Here is a 22259-nt window from a genome sequence, read left to right as displayed (position 1 = left end):
TACAGTTGATAATTTTAAGATATTAAACATGATAGGAAACCCAGTTATCTCTAGAGTCAGTATGGCTTATACCCTAAACACTTACACAATTATATTAAGCATGCATGAGGCACACTTCAGAAATTAGATTCTTTTATCTTTATCTATCTAGCAAGCTAGAGAAAGGAAAAGAGAAAAGAGAAAATGCACAGACATAACAGATAGCATTCGTTTGCTCCTGCTGAATGCCAGTTCTGTTTATTGTTTAATATTAAAAATCATGATGCTTCATTTTAATGCTAACATTTTATTTGAAAGACAAAAAAAAATTCCCCAAACCTTGACAGTTTATATTTTACAATTTTTCTAAAGAAACAGAAGCAGTTTTATCATGAAACAAATATTTTCAACATGAACTTGCATTGAACAATTGCAGTATATCCACAAGTAAATAACTGACATTCTGGACTAAGCAAGAAATACAAGGTCACCTTTTTTTCCCCTTACTTGTTAATGTCAATGTCAGAATTTTCTTTAAAAATCCTCCTAACATTTGAGAAGTAGCTCACAAAATGAACTGCAAAATGGTATTTATATGAAGCACTAGTTATAAGAAAAGCAAAACACTGACAGTGACAATATTTTTTTTCAAAAAATGCATATTTCTTATGTAGGACTCTCATCTAAAATTAAGTGGAAGTTACAGGCATCAAGTTCTTCCCGAATATATATAATCAAGGATTTTCTGAAGTGTAGCTTTTTTGAGCTCTTCTTTAGGGAAAGTCTAATGTCTTACCATGAAAGAGTAAAGTACTATGAAAACTTTCATTTTAGATGCAAAAAAATCCGTATTTTGCTGACATATTTTTAGCCAAGCATGTTTTGAAGTAAGATTTTAGAAAGCAAAATGTCACCTGTTCTACTTTAAAATGAAGAAGGGCACCCAATATTGTATGTATGCTTACCTGTTCACCTTGTTATTGTGGGGTTTGTATTTTTTTGCATATTTTCCTATTCACAAAATGTACATGTAAGTGCAATTATTTTACTCCTGTGATTGTGTTATACAAAAATGACAGAAGGCAGGGAATTACCCTGAGAAAAAACAACATTAAGACAAAAACACCAACAAAGAAAGTACTGAACAGAACAATTTCTACTTTGGGCAGGAGGCTTTTTATCCTGTTTTGTACCCTAATATGCTTGTTGTGTAATAATCGCATATAATAGTTCTTATAGCTATTGTAGCAAAATTGTAATATTGTCTTCAGTGAACTCCTATTAGCAGGACATGTATTTGTTACCTGGTTTGGAGGAAGTTCTACTGAGAAGGCTTTACAGAAAGCATTCCATGAATACAGTGACTCCATGATTCTAGTAATATCCAGCTGTGCTCTGCACCCAGCCTATGAGTGGAGCTCTTCATGCATCTTGTACTTTATTATAATCTCTCTGGCCCTGAAATACTTGTGAGCCACCCTCTGTATAAATGACCATGCTTGTTAACTGTTCTCTCGCTCTATCAGGGTCTACAGCTTCTGCTTTTATAGCAGTACCAGCCTGCAGAGTGTCTTGGGACCCAGCTGTCTCTATCACAGCGTGGGAGTACACACCAGGCTCATCCTGCATGTCTGGTGGCAATTCTGTGACGATGTAGTGTGTTGCACCTTCAGAGAAGTCACCATCAGAACCCTGAGCCATGGCTTGAGCTAGTTCTTCACTGACAATGATCTGTGATATTTGCCCATCCGACTCCACTAAATCCATGTGCTCGCTCTGCACACTGAGTGTGTGGCTACCAGCTTCCTGCATAATTATCTGAGAACCTTCTCCAGCTACCATATGCACAGTCCCCTCCTCATTTACAATGACCTGGGTGACACCTTCTTTCATGAGCTGGTCGGCCGCAGCTGTGTCACACACAGCAAACTGCAACACTCCTTGCACCACGTTCTTGAAGGCAGCCTGAGCTCTCTCCTGAGATGCAATTATAGCCGATGGGTGCATGACCCGCGTCACTACTTCCATAGGTTTGGTATCTTCCTGAGTCTCCTGAACTTCATGGAACATTTGTATTTCTTCTCCTTCTGCATCACTGGGAATGCTGGGCACCTCTGGGTTCGGCATTTGCAAGAAGTCTTTGTGACCAGACCTGCATCTGTGAAGGAGTTCAGATTTGTTTTCTGCTTCACCCAGCTCTGTCACAGCACAAAGCAGGGCATCTAATGCTGAGGAGGACTCCGGCGGATGGACTGTAGCCTCAGAAGCATCTAAAACTTCTTGTCGCATTATCTGCTGCAGTACTGTGCTACTGGAGTCAGGAACCGCGTCTATTTGAACGGCCTCCTCCATGTCAGCTCCTGCTCCTTCAACCACCACCACCTGTGTGGCACCGTCTGCTAACTGCTCCGTAAGGATCTGCTCAGGAACCACACTACTCACGTGGGAGCTGTTTTGGTTTGTGGCTATGACTTGCCCGTCCTCCGTAATGTGGACCACCCTGGCCATCTGCCCCGCCATCGCCAGTGTCTGCAGGGTGGCCGCTGCCGTCTCTTCCACGGAAGCATCAATGGCAAAGTCGCCGTCGTATCCTTGAATAATGATGAACTGCTGGACTTCCTCGGGGGACTGTGGCTGTCTCCTGCTGCCCTGAAAGGCCTTCTCCTTCACTGGAGAAACCTCTCCCAATGCTGCCGCTGTAAAAGGGCTCGTGGTTTCCACAAAGGTTGCTCCCTGCCCCTTCAGTCGGCACTCATAGGACTTGGACACAATGCCTACAAGACAAAATATGCTGTTAACGTGGTATCATGGCAAGTATCAGTTCATTACTTTAACAAATTGTAGCTTAAATGGAAAAAAATTCCCTGACAACTTTTAGATTTCATTGACAGAAAACATAGATAAAATGAGCAAATGAACAAAACCAATTTGCATGTTTTCCAAATAACATATTTACAGGTTGAAGTAATTGCTGAGTGTAACAATGCTGCAGCTTATTAACAATTTAAATGTGTTTTAAAAAATATTCTGTATAAAAAAATCCCAGATAAATACAGTATACAGTTAAAAGCCACATCTTTTACATAAGATCCTATCGGTGATATTTCAGTACTTTAGTAATGGATTTTTGGAATGTATATTACGTTAAACATATCTTGGTGTGAGAAACTATGGCTGATCTTAATACCCTGCTTTTGTTAGTGAGATCATTGTCATGCTGTCATTTTGATGCCATTGTCTTCCCCTTCCTTTTCCATCCAGCATCTTCTCTGGCTCATGTGATAACTCAGACACTTACCCAGTTACCTGGCAAAAACTCTTGGTAGTTTTCTTACCCTAAGCAGGATATTCTATAAAATCTAATCCAGAGAACCCCCCAATTACACATCTTAATTATTTATGCGTGAAATCAATTAACAAACTATAATACCTGTAACCCCCATATTCCAGCTGATTGCTGTGTCACCCATTTTGGTTTTGTCTCACTGATGGTTTCTTTCTCAATTCTCACCACTAACAATAAAACTCCAGCAAGGCAAATGGTGTCCAAGACTGTACAAAGTCAAGGCCATCACCCTCCAAGCATGGCCTACGTGTTTTTGGGAGGACAGAAATGAGAGGACCCTGTGGCCAGCCTTGTGGATGTTCATAGAAGGATAGCTCTATGCCTCCCTGTCTCCCCATGGCAGTGCCCTCCAGAAACACGCAGGAAGCTTCTCCATGTGCTGGGAACAAGCTGTGGGACACAATCAGTGCACATGGAGAGAAGAGTGGGTGCTGGACATTGCAAAAGGTGAGAGTCTAATGGGAGATGGGCCTTGGGAAGACTGATTTAAGTCCATGCTGCTGAAACTGTCCCTATCCACATTTCAGTTTAATTTAAATTCACCTACACAAACTGAAATCACATCTCTGGAATAACAGGTGTAGCTTCTTACCACTAACACAAATAGATATGCCATGACTTGCTTGGGATAAAAACAGGCAAGAAAAAAGAGTGACACTTAAAGTGAAATTTCAGGCTAGCACTGTACTTTCCAAGCCAGTTCTAGTGAACAATGTGCTTCATTGAACTCAAGAGACCAAGAAAATTATACTAAAGCTGGTCTAAGGAGGCTCTTTCATTTCAAAGCATAGAGCTGTCAGACCCTGATCCCACAGAGAATTAAAATGGGCTCTAAAAAACACTCATTTGCTTAAAGGCAAGTTCACACTTAGAAGCTGATTTACTCCAAGACTGGCGCTTTGCATAGCAACTTGCTATGTTAAGGCACATATCAAGCTAAAATTCCAAAATAACATCAGTAATTAAAAGATCGAGGTCTTATACTGGTATCTATCTATCTATCTATCTATCTATCTATCTATCTATCTATCTATCCATCCATCCATCCACCCATCCATCTATCCATCCATCTTTTTTTCAATTACAGAGCTTCTGGTCGAGAACTGTACTGTGAAGCACAAAGAAGTAATTTTGTCAAGCTGAAAGGCTGCAAATCCCCTTCACAAGTCTAAACTGACACCATATAACTTTCTTATTCTTAGTTTGCAAGGCAGGTTTTTTCTTTTCTTTGGAATAGAAAATTAACAGTTTAAACCATTAGAGTGTTTATAGGTGATGCTGCATAAAAATCTGGCCCATGCAATTGAAGTACATTTTGTCAGGTATTAAAAAAGAAGTAAGCTTACTGTGATATACAACTGGTTCTTATTCCCACTTTTTCTGTGCTCTCTGTAGGCACTGACATTCATATGACCCCCAAAAGAGCAGAAAAGTAGAAAGGGGAAATCAACATAAAACGACAATTATCCTCTACATTTTGTAATAGAGTATAAGTAATTAATTCTCTCAGGAATCTTGCTTTGTTGACAAGATAAAAGAGGAGCCTGGCAATGATGTGGCACAAAATCAAAATAACTCCACAAATCATGCATTTTCCACTGGATTTCAAAATCAAAATAACTCTACAATGATAATTTTCCCATGCACATACACTAAAATCATGACATCTTTCTCCAAAGATCACAATAATTTACGTACAGGACACAGCATCAGTATATTGAGAAGATGCTCTGGTCTGGGGAAGGGAAAGAAAAAGGAAATTCACCCTGTTTTCATCTCCTCAAATAAATGCCGTGCCTGTGAATCTATGCAACTCCAGTCTTTACTGTGCAATTGAATGGGAAGTCTCCTGGGTGAAGAGCTATCCGGTGAATCCCTTGCAGCACTGATAATTATGCCATTCTGACTGCTTACTTAATCTATTTGAATCCAGAGGTGAGTTAAGCCACTTCCTGACCATTAAAGTAAACTACATGGGTAAATACTGCTGTCACTAAGGGGTGTGATGAAGCTTAACTACACCAACATCTTAACCTCAGCTCAGTGCAACCCCAGCTATTCCATCACAGTTCATAAATGCGATTGCAGGTCCATCTTTTGATTCAGCAATTTAATAACTTCGAGTGCTGTCAGTACTGCTTTGAAAAATGGCTCCTATAAAATGTAACAGCCTCAATCAGATTGTAAAAGATTCACCCACTGAAGATTCCTCCATTTCAACTATAATGAATTAATGTTGAGCTGTGTAGAAGTTCAAGTGTCATTTAAACTAATGTGAATCTACTGTAACTTTAAATTTTAACTGGACTATGACCAAGAATTTACTGGGAACATCAACTTCAATTTTAGTGATTTTTCATAGTAAATAGAATTGAAGATTTTACTGGTTTTCTTTTGTTTCAACAGTGAAAAGCCAAGTAGAGAAGACATTTAGGAAACAACAGATTTTGAGGCTTAGCTGCTATTCTTATAATGAGGCACTGGAATCCAACACAACATTTGTAGGAATTTTTATGCACTTAAGGAACATGCCACATTATTGGACTGTATGTAGCAACAAACCATGTTTTCCCAGTAAAGCCAGCCTGCCTCTCGCCCCCTCTTAACGGTTAAAGGGAAGGGGTAAGTGTTGGCTGACACGGCAAACATAAGCTGCAATACAAGCCCACATTAATATTGGGAAAAGTGGACTTGTTGCTGATTGCATGTCATTGCAAATTAAAAAGATACACAAATAGGCATTAAAATGACAAAATATAATGATACAAGAGCTCATATTCAGACAATTTGTAAAGAGGTGTTTCATATCTAGGGGTGCAATGATCAGAGAATTGGTTTCTTTCCAAGAAGTCTGTCATTTCAGCAGAGCCATTATTTATCAGTTGGAGTCCTGAGCAACTGTTAGTTTTTTATTTGAAAATGTCAGGATATTTTAGACATTAAATCCATATTCACAGGTTATTTTAATTCTCTGAGACCACAAACTCCTAAAATAGGGCTAAAAGAAATGCTTTGATGTTTAATGTGTGTCTGGGAAACTAGAAATAGGGCTTAGTACCTTTTCCCCTCTCTCTTACTCAATACCTGACTTCCTTTTGTGTGTCTGTTTTATTCTTTTGTTACTGTCATCATTTGTTCCCCACAGAATAAATACCTTATTCTTTTGTTAAGCTTACATTTAATTAAAATGTACAGGATTTGTGCAGTAAACTCGAATGAAACAAATAAAACAAGGGCCCCCTCTCTTGAAGGCATACGTTGTGAATGAAAAATGTCATTACAGACTAAAAAATTTTGCAGTAAACAGGGCCTACAGAGAGAAGTTTCCCCCGTAATGACATCCATAAAATACACAAATGGCACTTTTAGTACCATCCTGAATATGGCATTTTCTGTGCTCTACACACAATCTAAATGGTTTGATCATAGAGCATAATACTCCATTGGGTTTATAGAACAATCAATGTTCCATAAAATGATGTATTTATCCAATAGTAGGCTCAGCAGTTACTGGTGTATGACATTGTAGGACACTGGCTTTGTACTGTTCAGCAGCACACATGCTGGCTGTAAAACTTATCTAACACTACTTCAACAACTTCATCTCATCTGTGTCAAGTAATTTGTTGAAGCCTCAGCTTGGTTTAAAAAAACTTGTAATAAAAATTCATAGAATTTTCAGGAGAATGAAAGCTGATGACAATAGAAAGGTCACATTGTGGCGCCACTCGTGGGGTCGGGGGTCAGCTGCAGTTCTAAAACAGAAAGTAGATTTCATGCATCGTGTAGCAGATAAAGATGGCATTAAGGAGACTTGTCTCAGAAAGAAACACGTAACGCGTGAGGAAAGTCTGGGCTAATATTATATGTAAAGCACCACCTTGCTCTCAGCCAGCAGCCTCTTTACAATTCTAATCCTTCTCCAAAACTTGCAGCAAGCGGCTGTGTGTGGTGAGGCTGGGCTGAGGACATCCTTCACAAGGAGCACCTTTAGGACAAAGCTGTAAGTCATAAATGAAATAATCTATTATGACGACGGAAATGATCTGCATTTACACAGCTAGCTTAAAACAGCTATTTTTCCTTTTCTGTAAAAGTTCTAGGAGGACTGATTTATAGTCCCCTATTCAGCAACATTTAATTTTTCATACTTTGGTCATTAGGCATATTATTTATTGACACAAACAAACATTTTGTATCTGCCAAAATGCAATGAATATTAAATAACGTGAATGCAAAGAAACATCCTTTCTTTCAATTAAATGCAACCTATAAGGAATTTAAAAGATTTTAAAAAATATCCTTATGTCTAACATCACTTGGAGAAGCAACTGATTTTCTTGTTTTAAAAGTTATTGTTTACATGGCAGCACAATATTTTGAATGTTAAAGTAAGTCCACTTTCCAAATGTCTTTATCAAGCTACAAGTTTCTGTTCTGTTTTCTTTCAATTATTTTTGTAATGATCTACCTCTACTTCAATTAATTAAGTACAATTGAAGAACTGTGGCATAATTTGGGATTTTCCTGATTTTCAGAGGCCATAATAATAAGATGCATTTTTCACATCTCTGTTCCTTGACCATAGTAAAAACTGTTCTTTATCATTTGCAAGGCTCTCACTGCAAGCAATGTATGGGTCAGCATTTTTTAAACCAGCTAGTTAAGCTACTAAATAAGAGGTTGTGAAGGCTCATTCATGTCTTCTGCTGAAGGAAAGAAAATATGATGAGTCAAACCAAGAAGTGAAATAAATCAGCAACCCAAAATGGCCCAGTAATGACTATTATGTCCACAAAGGCAGCAAATATTTGTAAAGCAATACAAATAAGTATACCTATAGGGGACTTTACCAGCTCCCTAAGAGACATACAAAAAATCCACCATTGACACAAATAGCATAAATCTCAAGAGATACCAAAACAGCAAGGCTTCATTTTGTCCTCCTTTCAATATCTTATTACTGAAAAAAAAATCAAAACCAATAACAACAAAAAATGCCAAATAATGTTCATAATTTATTTTATATTTAAAAATCCAGTAATGTCATGCTTCAATGCTGAAACTCAAAACAGACTTAGCTTCTAGTTTTGTCCTTAACAACTCAATCATGTTTGGAAACTTCAAGGCCTTCTAAGAACTGCTTGAATAAAGGATGAAGTTTTAACATTTCAGGTATCTTAAAAAGCAATAGATGTGCTTTAGCTTTCTAAAAATGTGAAAGAAAGTACCCTTGTACTATTTTTTCTTTTGAAAAACAGATTGAAATTTTCTGTTTGCTATTTTTACCTTCCACATCTTACAGAACTATGTCAACAGCCACAAAAAGGCAAAAGGAAAAGACAAACACCAAACTAAATGGCCAAGCTGTTCAGTTAGGGTATTTAGGCAGTTTGTTTGGTTTGGTTTGGTTTAGTTTCCTTTCAATGTCTAATTAACCTTTGGGAAAAGGCCTTCTCAAGGAAAAAAAATTCAGTTTCTCTTTTCCTGCACTCAAAGTCAAAAATGAATGCTATAGACCCCAGTGTTACAGAAGGAATGCAAATAAAAAATATACATACCAAAACTCCCACTGATCATGGCAAATGTACAGTGCTAACATACAGAATTTACATCTGCCTAAGCTGCAGAGTAACTGGTTTACTTGCAAACCACTTTTCTCTTTACCTGTGCCACCATGCAGGCTGCTCTTCACAGCTCTGATGTGTGAGCAAAAACCTCTCTGTGGTATATGCAGCAATTACCTACACAGGCAAGCAGCATCAGGAATGCATCTGGAGTATTTCTGCTATGTCTTCCAGTGCAGTTTAGCAGCTTGAGATGAGGATTGCCAGTCTGGATACTTCTTGGCAATCCAGCGTCAAAGACTACTCTGGCCCTCAGTTTGGGAACAACTGACACTGATGATACTTGGATGCACTCTTTCTGTTTTATCCCCTGCACTGCAAATGGAGAGTGCATTCTTAGCACTTCTAAATCAGAATTCCAATTTCAAGGGGTTCTGGTTGCGCTTGGCCAAACCAGGGATTTCTGTTTCCTAGGCAGACAGAAAATATAATATAATGTGAAAAATAATACACTAATATGAGAGAAAAATCAGGGGAAAACCCCCTCAAGCTCTGCTCATAGGGAAAATGATCTGGATTTCTGAAATAGGTCTAGTGCCAGACACTAACGGCTTTGTCAGAAAAAGGAAGAAACCCTTCTGTCATTGTTATCTCAGCAGAAATTTTTGTTTTTCAAGAATATATACATTCAGATCCTGGTTTTATAAACATTTATTTATCAAGCGTAGTGCTTACTGCCAGAGTTAGCCTCAATAGTCTCAAAGGGACTAAACATGGTTGCTTGCATTATGCATTGTGTTTGCATAATCAGGCCCTTGGGATTAACAATTCTGAAAATGGCTGGCCTTCCCTAACATTTGATGTACATATATGAAAAGAAGGAACAGACATTTGTAAGGGATACCCGAAATAAAACATCATGCTATTAAATGATCCAGCAGAAATTATATTCTTCAGCATACCTATCAACTGTAAGCATCATGATTCTCTGTATTTATCTATTCTGATTAATGCACCTTTCAGTAAAAAGAAGCACCTGTTCTTTGCTTGAGGGCACATTTCAACACATTTAAAAAGCACAGCAGTTTTTAGGAGGAATGCTTGGGAATCACTACAAATAGTAAGTTTCCCTAGTTCTTTTTGTTAGTTAAGACAGCAGAAACTACCATTTCAAATGTGATAGTCATATCTGTATTTCATTTATAAATTCAACTACGTTACAGCTATATTCATATCTTTCCACAGTAAATTATGGGAAATAACCATTTGTCTTCATTGTAGACACTTTTGCATGTATAGTAGAAAACAAACCTCTATTCAATAACTGCACAGAGGCACCATTAAAATCAAATTTACAGTAAACAGAACCTGCAGCTGGGGTAAAACACTAACTGTTAGTATTTTAATTATCAGTGAAGCTTTCGGAGGTCTAACATCTGCTCACAGCCAAATGACAGCAGCTGCTTGTGTACACTTAAAACAACATGAATTTCTTCTATAAATATTAAAATGAATTGTGTGTCGTGTGTTCATTGCAACTATATTCCTATTAAGCTGTTTAAGTATATAGGGTATTCTGAACTTCTTTCTTGTGGCAAATTCATAAAGGGCTGACCTCCTCAAAAGAATGAGAGGCAAAGGCAGCAAAAATTCTTGAGTCTGTAAATTGAAAATGTTTAGGGACAGTACTGGAGGTCACCCTCTGCCAAGACACTGCTGGTAAATGCTAACAAAACATCAGCGGTAAGTTCTGATCATTGTGCACTACAGTAACTTCAAGGACAAGACTGCTCAGCATGCAAAGTGTCTGGAGTCTATGGGGTGGCTTATATCAAAAACTAATGCTCATCTACTCAGTGAAACAATTAATGCATTATCTTTCTTGGGGAAAAAAATACTCTGTTTCCATGTCCAAAACATTTGATGAACGTGCTCTCTTTTGTTGACTTCATCAAAGCATACTGGAATGATCCCTGATTTGCATGAATAGAAGCAATAAACTGCCACTATACTGGCCCAAATAAGATTTTGCTAAAAAGGGCAAGCTTCATAACTTAATTTTGCAGGTTTTTGTCTAAGCACTGACATACAGTTGATATTTTCCTTTTAGTCTCTCACCTGCTTCTGAATGCAGTAAAGAAAACTGGAGGAGGGACACACATTTAGTTAAGCTGTAGAGTCTGGCACAGTGCAAGGAAGACAGTATTACAACCAGTTTCATAAGAAAACTGGTAAAGGAAGAGGGTTTTATAGTTTTCACTTTACGGGTTTTCAGGGGAGAAAGATCTGTTTCTTTGCTTTCACAACGTCAAGTGTAACACCAGTGGCAAATAATGTTTATGTATTTCCACAATAGACCTACAGCTCAAAAGGAGCACTACAATAATTTAGTCTGAAAGCTGTAGGTAATACCAAGCTGTGTTTTGGAAAAAACCCCAACATGATTAGATGCTCCAGCCTTACATGTGCAACCACAACACAGGATCAGCCATAAGTACCGCTGTCTCCACAGTGGTACCTGGCTTAAAATGAAAGTGAGTTAATTGTGAAGGCAGTTCCCAAACTTCTGACATCAGATTTCCAACCCCAAAAATCAGTCTCAGTGCAAGATGACAACACAGGAGGAGGAAGGAATAGGGCGTGTTATAGGTGGGACAGTTTTAATGCACAGGCCTTCCCCTTTGCTGCCCCTCACTCCTCTGAGACACTTGGCAGCATCAAGGCTTACCATGCCCAAAATGATAAGTGTCAGAAAACACTGATGCTGGTTTTTCACCTCAGAATGTCACAGGCCTAGCAGTAATGCTGGGATTACTTAGGAAGCATGAAGCAGGGGAACTTGCTGGTTCTGGGAGGTTGGATAGATGGATGTATAGAGGTTGGAGAGACGGGTAACTTTTCAAGGATCAAGTTCATGATGAAGTCTTCTTTTCAGGATTCACCTCTGGTGAAGGATGGAAGCAGTATGTTTCCAGAATATCTTCAAAGGAAGAGCTGTTCATGTAATTGACCCTTCTCCTAACAAAAATATGTTTTCCTTGCTACTGATAAGAGTAGCACTTAAATGAACTGTCTTCTAGTGTTAGAAAACACAAAGCAGCATGTAGGTAAAGCAAGACAGAAGATACCAAAGCTGGTGCTTTCTGGGCTGTCGCTGAACACGGTTGATGCAAGAACTGCACGATGGTCTACGTTCCTGGGCTGCATATGAAATGTGAAGTAAACTGTTGAACTGCAGCTCTCCCAAAGGGCTCAGAACCTCCTTACCATTTTGCTTGCACTTGGCTGCAAAGTTGTGTGTTCAAGAGCTGAATAATTACTCTGTTGACAAGGCTACCTAAATTGTTACTTAACTAGAGGTAGAAATCAACAGCTTTTAGATGGCACAGGGAGCTAATACCAAACTGAAAGCGTTAACATCAATACAAAGAAAACCAGGATGTAGCATAAGTAAATAAGAAAATAATAATGTAAGACTGAACTCGTGCTACTGCATACTAGCACTTGTGGAGAAAGTAAATATGCAAAAATTATATTCAATGAGAGACAAGTCCCTTGAGAACTGTAATGCTGAAGAAATTTAAAGAATGACAATGTTCATCAAATTACATATGAGTTTATGAAATGTAAAACAGGAAAAGAAAACAGGCCAAAGCAATTTTTTATTGCACATTCAAAGGCATGTCTCCTGCACATTGTTCTGGTACAGATACAACTAAATTATGTACTGATCTTTCTGGAAGAGAGATCTTGACTAAAGAATATTCAGGATAGTGAAACAAGAACTATTAGAAGTCTGACTTGAATGGAAATATTGAAGGTTTAAGTGCAGATATTCTGGCTACATAATCTGCAAATGCTGGAGAGGGCAGAAAATTTTTGTCCCTATTCAATAAGCATAATCTTATTTTGATGAAAGACTAGAATGCTCGCGTCATACTGCAGGAAGATGGTTAGACATGGTGAGAAATGGAAAGTCTATTCAGCTGCCTCATCCACTTTCAGGTGCCAGTGATGAAACTCCCAGATGGAATAAACAGACTGTACAGTAGTTAAGAGTATGACTTTATCCAGCTCATCACCATTTCTACTGCAAATCCATACTATTCCAGAACAATTCAGTAAAAAGCAGTATGGGATTCTGAAGGAGCTACTTAGAAAACTTCTGTAAATGTCTCCATTCTGAACTAAAGTTCACTCAAGACTGTGGTGACATAAGTCTTAAAACCCAAAGAACTTGCAATGACTGTCAACCATATAAAACATGAATCCTAGTCAAATATGGGCTAGTAAACAACCCCTGCCATTCTATCAGGTCATCTCATTAGCTCTTTTAATTTTTTTCCTTTCTGAGACCCAACTTAGACCAGGAAAAGGGTGAATATTTAAAAATTAAATAATGAGCATATTTATCTAAAAAATTTTAAAATGCCACTTAGTTCTCAAATCTGAAAGCACCTGTTCAAAGATTTATTATCTATGTCTGTCTCCAACTGAAGGCAAGTAATGCTTAAAACCATGCTAACTAAAAAATATCAAGTGGTTTGAAAACACTATGGTTCACTTGTCTGTAGCATGGTGCACGCTACAGTGAATGCCATCACTCTGCTGCGAATGCCATTGTATCTGGGACCTGGTACAGCACCCTTAGTGATAACATAAATGAAGCCAAGCACTTTTACTATTCCTGGAACTTAGTACCCTTTTCTTTTTGTACAGTAGAAAATATATCAGAGGAATAAAATGGAGACGAGATAACATTCCCACCAAAAAACCCACCAAAACCAACCAACCAACAAACAAACAAACCCAAAAAACCCCCACCAAAAAAACAACCAAAACCAAACCCCAGACAAAAACCAACTGCAGAAACCTGGAGTGAGACACCTGGAAGATCTGATTTTCAAAACCACTAAGAAACTAACAGCTCCTCCTGACACTTTGTTAAAAGGTTATTTCAGCTACCTTTAAAAAAAATGTTTCTTACTGTTTTTCCAGCTACTTTAGTTTAGTGAGTTCAAAGTTTTCTAACCTCTGGCATGGAACAGACCAATTGCCAGGATTTGTTGTGGTTTGTTATTTCAAATCTGTGCAGATTACAGAGCCTGAGAGCAGCCCATGGCATCACAGGTTGAAACAGCTCCTGCAAGTCACAGGTAGACCTTACAGACTCTGTAGCTATAAATTTTGGGATACGTTCCAGTGCTCCAAAACCCACTGAAGTTCACCATTTCTTTCATTGTGTCTCCAAGTACTCTTAAAACCTTATTCAAGTGCTTCCACTGAAATAAAGAGATTCTGAAGATATTTGAATGATATTGCTTTTTTTATAAAAAGAAAATGCACATATGAAAATGTACACAGACAGAACAAAAATTATATCAGTGCCTAAAAGAACAAGCTAAAAGAAGTTCAAAATTAATGTTTTTCTTCTTTCACATGTTATTTTTTTCTTGGGCCTCTAACAATGGAGTGATTTTTATAAAAGATTTTGAGGTATCTTTGCATAAAGCTGATTTCTTCAATGCAGAATTAGGAAGCAAAATAAAATTGGCCTGCTTTCTACTAGTGCTAGGCACAAGAACAATGCAAATGAAAACTGAACAGAACAGACTTAAAATCTAATGGCATCTATCTAAAACTGTATCTCTCTAATTGCTCGCAATTGGTAACATATTTATCATTAAATAACATCATAAAAATGGAAAAAGTATTATACTAACTTTTCAGGCAGAAAAGTGAAAATCAACAATAAGTGTGTTGCCAGGGTCACACAAGAATTCCAAGGTGTGCTGAGTCCCAGTTTTAAATCTTAATCACTGCATTATCATTTCTTAGGAGAGCCTATTGTCAACTCCAAGAGTTGAGGTACTCCATTTACCCACCGGGAAGCTCTAGTCACATCATTGCAATTTTCCTGATAATGCCCTGTCAATGACTCAACCCCACGTTCATGAGCAGAGAGGAGTTCAGTGTCCATGTATCCTATAATGAGGAATGCCGGGCTGCAATCTCTGCTGAGATTGTCATAGGTGTCCACTGATACCATCTGCAATTACAGAATTTTATGAGATGGAAACTGGTTCATTATGAAAAAGACTCAAGTCTACCAGCTCATTTCACAGATGTCAGATGGCAGACTTCCTACTCATCGCAATTCTTGCAAGTGCAGAAGGAGGGGCCTGTAGTTAGACTTTTGGGAATTAAGCACAGAGCTAATGCTAAGCACGGGTCTAAATGCTTTTCTAAGCTGGACCCTGTTAGCTCCAGTCCAAGCCATTCAAAACCTGGACATAGATTCCTGAATTTCAGCTTCTCAAAGGGCCAAACCGGGACAGCTAGTTCCCAGAGGAAGGCAGACACAAATTTAGCTAAATATCACTTTTGCCCTCAATCCAAACACGTAACTCTCAACTTGAATTCAGCTTGATTATAACTAAGCAAAATAATTACATTAATATTTGCAAAAGTATCAGATTAATTCGATTTTGAATTGTCACCTATTCAAATAAATTAATGAATACATTCCTTTAAAAAGGCTGAGGTACATTATGGATAAGTAAGAATTTTTGTATTTTTAACATGTATTATTCACTTTCTTTAAACAGTTTTTTCCAAAACTTCATTGTTACATTTCAGAAGTATGAGTAGTGTGGAAAATGTTGTCGATAAACCTTTCTTCTTAGAGAGTAATTCCTCTCATACATACACTCTTTTGCACTCTCAGACAATGATTTATTCATCTTCAAATCTGGTAACTATTAGCGTAAACAAACATCTTAATTTCAGACATTTCAGTCTACTTAAGAACACAGAAATTAAACTAGTTCTCCATTTTCTCTGAAAGAAATACAGATTTCTTCTACAGCTTTCAAGAAATGAAGCACTGCTTGCTACAGTACAGCCCCCTCCTCTTCTTCCAAAACCAGCCTATATCTGTTGGAGGTGAACCTTGCTGCATTTATTCATTCCCTTTTTAACAACAGACCACAGAAAAATCCAAGGTAACGGGGTGTTTAGCAAGGGGACTTAAAATACTAAATACAGGCTATAGCATTCCTTCAAGCTCTGGGTGAACTGACACTCTGAAGACCAAACGGAAGGTGCTGATGTCAATCTTTATCATCCCAAATATAAGGGAATGTGCTTATTTGACAGACTTGCTTTCTCCTCGTGCAATTACCTCAAGTGGCAGTGACAGACATGCTCAAACCATAGTCTCTGGCCTTTCATATGTTCCTTTCACAGGCTGGTTTCCATAACAAAGATATACTCCCACTTGGTCAGTTTATCACAACCTCCTCAAACACTTCCCCTCCCACACACTCCCTAACCCCAAAAAGCAGACCAGAGCCCACCAACCATACAAAAATTTTATTGCAGATTTGTAGATTAATGGGCTGATTCTGGCATCTCAATTCAAATGGATTTACAACTACTGTGTTTAGCCCTGTGTGATTTCAAATAGAATTACCTCTGATGAATTTGGATGCAAATTCACAAAGCATTAAAACAAACCATGTTTAAACTCGTTGGTTCATCAGATGCAAATATTGTGCATTAAGCAGGGAACACCCATTTATGAAAATAATGAAAACTGACACCAATATAATAAAATCATTACAGGTTTATGGATTCTGGGACTTAAACAAGCCATACCCTTGTTTCTTCTAACTGATTAAATGCTTCTTTGCAGTTTATGTTTGATCTGCAATTCAAAAATAAATTAGTTTAGTCTTTGAGCTCAGAACCTTGGAAAATTGCTAGGAGGTTCTGCCTCAGATTTGTCTGGGGAAAAGGGCTGGGTAAAGGGAGGAAATTGTGGGGGCAGGGAAGCTTGCAATGCAACTGAGAACCAACAGCACAGGAGAGGAAGCAGTCAGATAAACTGAGGTTTGCAGCGTTCACAAATCCGTGGCCTGAGCAGCATCGTGTGGAACAAAAGGCAAGGATGATGATACTGGGCACTTCTGTTTCTTAAAGCTGGCACAGACGGGCCTGTCACATCATGTGCTTTGTTTCCATGAAACCTCAACCATCTTCACTTTGCATCATGTTTGTAGACAAGGAGTTTAAGTGTAGAAGGGCAAAGGATTGCCTATAATTTCTGGGATTGTCCCATGGCAAGGAAGAAAAAATGAATGCAACCATGTTCTAACTGATAAAGTAGATCTCTGAGGTTGTATGTAAACAGGATATATATAGTGTGGGTTTTTCATTAATCCCATTGTCTAATTATCATGAACATGATTTCATTTTCAGTTAGAAGACAACAGCCTAGCTCAATAGTTGCCTAGCTCAATAGTAAAATCTTTGTATCCAGATAATAAATTCTTCTCATAATGATGAGATTTAAAACAGCAAAACATTACTCACTGAGGCATGTAATGCTGATAAAGCACTATTTTGCTGCACAATCTATGCAATATAAAAAATTCTTTGCTGCATCATGATCTGCTCCAATTTGTGTACAAATAGCATTCATAATAAAAGGAAATGTAGCACCAAGTTTTACTTAAATAACTGCTCAAAAAGAGGTTGGGAGATAATGTAGCTAACGCATAGCAACAACAACAGCAACAAAAAAGGACAACTGCAATAGCTCTTTCTCAACATCCTTTCTTTTTCTTTTATGAAATCATTCACACCAACATTAAGAATTTGAACCCAAATATTTTAAAAATTACATGTTGGGATGGTTTGAGGGTAGTTTGGTTCCTAGAGTTGAAGTACCATCTAAATGTGCTGCAAGCACTAGAAAACCCAACCTTGAAAGCAACTCTCTCCATGATTTTAACCAATCATCCCAAGAAAGCTCCTGTTTCTGAGGACAGACATACATGACTGAAAAGGCCTAACCAGATGCAAAGTCCTTAAGATCTACATTTTCAAATGTGAATGCCTTGAATTCCATACCCAAACCTGCATGTAAAGAAACCATTAGCCATTGCTAAAGCATCATGCAGCACCACACTGACAATGCCAATGACACTGGACCACAAGGGATTTGAGAAACCTGGCTGTTCCAGCATTGCAGCTATCCAGTACCCACAGTCTCCTTTACCTTCTAGAAATCCTTACTTGGGTAGTAGATCAAGTACTTCCATTACTGTGACAGACCAATTATTTGCACCTATAGCTTTGCCACCTCCATGGAGCATAGCACAGCCCATGAAACAATATTGGTCAGAGATTAGGAATAAAATTGTGTCCATATTCAGGTCATGGACAAAATTCCCACTGAGTCAAAAGGCAATAATTACAATTTTAGATTAAAAAAAAAAAATCTGGATTCTGCTCATTCTTCATAATTTAATGTCAGTGCTCTGAAATCCATTCTGGTTTCTAGTGAGCGTTAGGGTGCTGGTTAAAAGCTACCTAATCCTGAGTCACTACATTTAACTCTGTTGCTCCTTCTACACCCCTTTACATAAGCACAGCCAAAAGTAGCATTTGGGATGTGCTCATTTTGTTACAGAGAGAGAAAAACCTATATCACATTTTCTTACCATTTCTGAAGTTGGTCTCAAAACTAGACTGAAACAGTTTCTGATTACAGGTATTTTCTGTGAACTGTGAGGCAGGTGAGGACTTGTTTTTCCCTTATGATGCACTGCCTAAATTCTTGAGGGCTGCTGAGAAGATGCTGCAGCATTAATTAAAATTTGTACTGGCTGAAGTGATGAATTATGAGACCTTGCCTTTAAGAGTTGCTGAATACCAGATCAACCTCAACTTCTCAGTACTATGTGCATCTTCTGGTGTTTTCTTTATTGTATTATTGTGGGAGAAGGACAATATTCAAGCATAAAGGATCACCTTAATCTGCATCAGAATGAGATTGGCTTGGTTAAACGGTGATAGAGATGTATGGATATATAGTAAGCGCCAATCTGAGTCCTGGAATTAGGACTTCATGTACAGGTACTTATTTTAGAAAGTGTATCTCAGAGGATAGATAGGGTTACCCACTTAGCTCAGAAAACCCTGCTCCAGTTTTAAAAGCTACTTGTCACTGCAGAGCAAATGCTTCAATTTTGAAGCAAAGTGGTATGTTTGGTGGCCTCATTTGCATGACAATGCCCAGAATGCTCTCCCATCTCACAGCTATTTCATAGAAGGGCTGATGCATTCAAGGTTTGAGAATAAACCCAGATCCTGTGGGTATACCAGTGCATATGAATTTAATACTTCTCCAATTCATGTGCAAAAGACTGTTAAACTGGATAGTGGTTATAGGTAACCAAACTAACCTGCCATCAGTATTTACTAGAAATCAAAATTACAAATGGTACTTTGGCAAATCTCTAACTCCTTGATTAATTAGCTGATCATCTCATACCCACATGTATATGCTTTAGGTGTTGACATAAGTCGTGACGGCTGCTGTGAAGAGCTGTCCCAATATATTAACAAGCAAACCCAGAAAAGCTAAACAATGCACAAAACACAGCACAGATACAGAATAACAGTTCATCAAGACGGACTTTGCTCGTCTCCCACACTTCTCTCCTCTCTCACAGCTTGCTACACAAAATAAATGCACTACATTGACTTACACTGCAGTACAGAATATCACAGTCTCCTCTATTGTGTAGATTTCACTGCTGAGAAGCTGTAACACTAATTGTCAGTTTCCCACGATCAAAGTAATTTGGTTAAATAATTGGTTTACATTTACTATATTTTATTTGCCTCACAAAAACAAATGCTATAACAAAAGATCATTTGAAGAGGAGGGAATGCTATGGTGATAACACCAATATGGTACCAACATATGGAGAAATATGTGTGTTTTGTGAACATAAACAAAGACATGAAACTTCTGCTGTTTAGAGAACAAAGCTTTACACCTGAGTTAACTTAATACTGTGATACATACATGGTGTGTATGCGTATGAGGGGTGAAGCTCTTCTGATATTGCATTTTGGCACTGAAATTAAAGTAATGTTTTACATGCTGATTAACTGGTGATCATTTATAATTCATTATTGATAGGTGAAAAATGATGACATTTCTTCTTTACCAGTTACATGAAGTCTGCATTCACAGGTGAAACAATGGCTTTTCTATACCCAAAATCAGGTTGACGACACCATGATGACTCTTCAAGACATTCTTGGCTTTTCAGATGTTTTTCCCTCTTTTATTTGATAAATATGTGGTTTTGACCACAATTTTCACAGCTCCTCCCCCGATGCAGAAAAAGAACACAGTAACTAAGTGCCTGCAGCAGTCGACAGAAGCTGTTTCCTTTAACCTCCCTCCAGACTACCAGGCGTGAAGAACGGCTGAGACATTTTCCTTCAGCCACCATAGTAGTTCATTTTCCAAATGTCGCTAGAACAGCTTCATTCAGAAGCTGCCATTGGAGTTCCTTCAAAATTCTGCCAGAGTGGCTTAAACTCAAAAGTAATTAAAAGCCTCTGTAAAACTCATAAGTCAAGGGAGTGGCATAACATCCATTAATTGCAGTGCTCCATGATGTCACACCTGTGACTTATGAGAGGCTATCCTGAGGTGGGTTCAGAGCTGCTGTTCATAATTTATAATGGTGTTTTGAAGCCTGCCTAGCAAAAAGCAGTTTCACACTGGGATGGTACATATCTTGTAACAGCTGATTGCATGATATAAAAAAATTATATTGTAGCCTTCATTCATTGGAAAACTATTGTGGCTGAACACAGGTTTAAACACTAAATACACCACCACCAAATAGTGCACATGCAGTTGGACCATAACCCTGCGATAACATCTGGTTTGACTATAGGACTCCTAATGTCAATCAATGGCCAATGCTAAGAACAGAGGAAAAAAGAACTTCAGAGGACAAAAGCAATTGCTGATTTTTTTTAGTGGATCCTGATGATGACTGATTTTTAATGTTATGAGTGGAATCAGAAGGTTTGCATAATTATGCTTGGCTGTATGTGCAAGAATTTAAAAAGTTGTAAAGAAAATAAAAATTCTGAACAGGTTACCTGAAATGAACAGAGGTAGGTTTATTTCCATCAGTCCTCAGATGTTATTTTTGCTAAAATATTGTCTAGAGAATGTTAAATTAAATTATACAGAATGATTCTCAGCTTTATAAATTTGCAGTAAAAGTTGCCTGTATTTGACAGACATTTACAGAAAAAAATTTGCAATGTTTCTGCAAGAGATTAAAACCTTCATTTTGCTTTTTTCCTTTGTCTGTTTTGAGTTTAAATGGAAACAAACCTTATAGTATAAGGTCACCTGTCTACAAGGGATTACTATGTAGTTCCTTTTATATTTTTCCCCCTACTAGTTTGAGGGACAAAAGGGCAGCTGTACCCTAAGGGCTTTTTCAAATAACCTCTTTAGCAAATAAAGTCATACCCTATGTATAGAGGCCATTTCATCCCAGTCCCATGGGCTGCCTGTAGGGTAAAATACTGAATTTTTCTGGCATATGTCACTGAATGTGAAAAAGAGGATCACTACTTACAGAAAGTTAAAGACCAAATGAAAGAATGTGAATTTCCTTAATGTACTTATTTAAAACATTGTATATTGAAGCTTAAAACATTTACTATAAGCATCTCAGAGAAACACTGGAATATATTTACATGAGCGGTACAGAGACTCACGTATCAGCAACTGATTTACTATGGCTTGAAAACACAACAGATTCAGTTTATCTGAAATCTTAAACAAATATATTTTCTCCAGGGAAAATAAATAAAATTAAATTTGGCCTATTCTTTATGAGTGCAATCTTATGATGATATCAACTTAACATTACCATAAATATCTTCAAAAGCAGCTGTCAAGAAGGAATCTGTTATGCTTATATAAATTACTATTATTATTGTTTTTGTTGTTGCACTTGCTGCACCCCACTTCTGTAATTGCTTAAAAGACAATATGCAAACCCTCAAACTTTCAAGTATTCACAAGGTAAAAAAAATTATTTTAGAACAAATGATTTGACAGCTGCAAATGCAGGATAACACCTAGTTACATTATAGAAACAGTGTGGATAATTACTTTTTTCAGAAGGAAAGACTCCATGGACCACAGTCCTGTCTGAATCTCCCTGCAGTTTGGATAATGTGCAGTAATACAAATCCTGTTGTCACCTCAACCAAGTCTTTTTATCATCTATACATCAGCAAGAATGATGAGAGACGTCCCATGATTCTAACAGTCTTCCTTTGAAGGATCCACATGTTAATTACTGCACTAATTATGGTTTTTGAATAACCAAATGAAGTAAGCAGTCTATGGGAGGTACGGGCATAAAACTAAGACTGAGAAAATACTAGTTACTGAAGTCATCAGTGTAAACTGACACATTGAACATTCTTAAAAAAAGTAGAAGTAGATTTTAAAAGACAAG

The 22259-nt window shown here is 37.8% G+C and overlaps 1 protein-coding gene across 1 annotated transcript in view; it reads right to left on the bottom strand.

Moving 5' to 3' along the window:
* Positions 1-206: 206 nt before the first annotated feature.
* ZNF407 (zinc finger protein 407) overlaps positions 207-22259 on the bottom strand; it is a 333877-nt gene continuing 311824 nt past the window's right edge. The window contains exon 9 of the mRNA XM_021530861.2: positions 207-2753. Coding sequence (XP_021386536.2) covers positions 1402-2753 — 1352 coding nt within the window. The 3' untranslated portion in view covers positions 207-1401. The remainder of the gene's footprint in view (positions 2754-22259) is intronic.

This window comes from Lonchura striata, chromosome 1, assembly GCF_046129695.1.
Source record: "Lonchura striata isolate bLonStr1 chromosome 1, bLonStr1.mat, whole genome shotgun sequence".
NCBI classification, from domain to species: Eukaryota; Metazoa; Chordata; class Aves; order Passeriformes; family Estrildidae; genus Lonchura; species Lonchura striata.
Note: the sequence above shows the minus strand (reverse complement) of the source record. Positions and strands in the feature narration are given on the sequence as shown.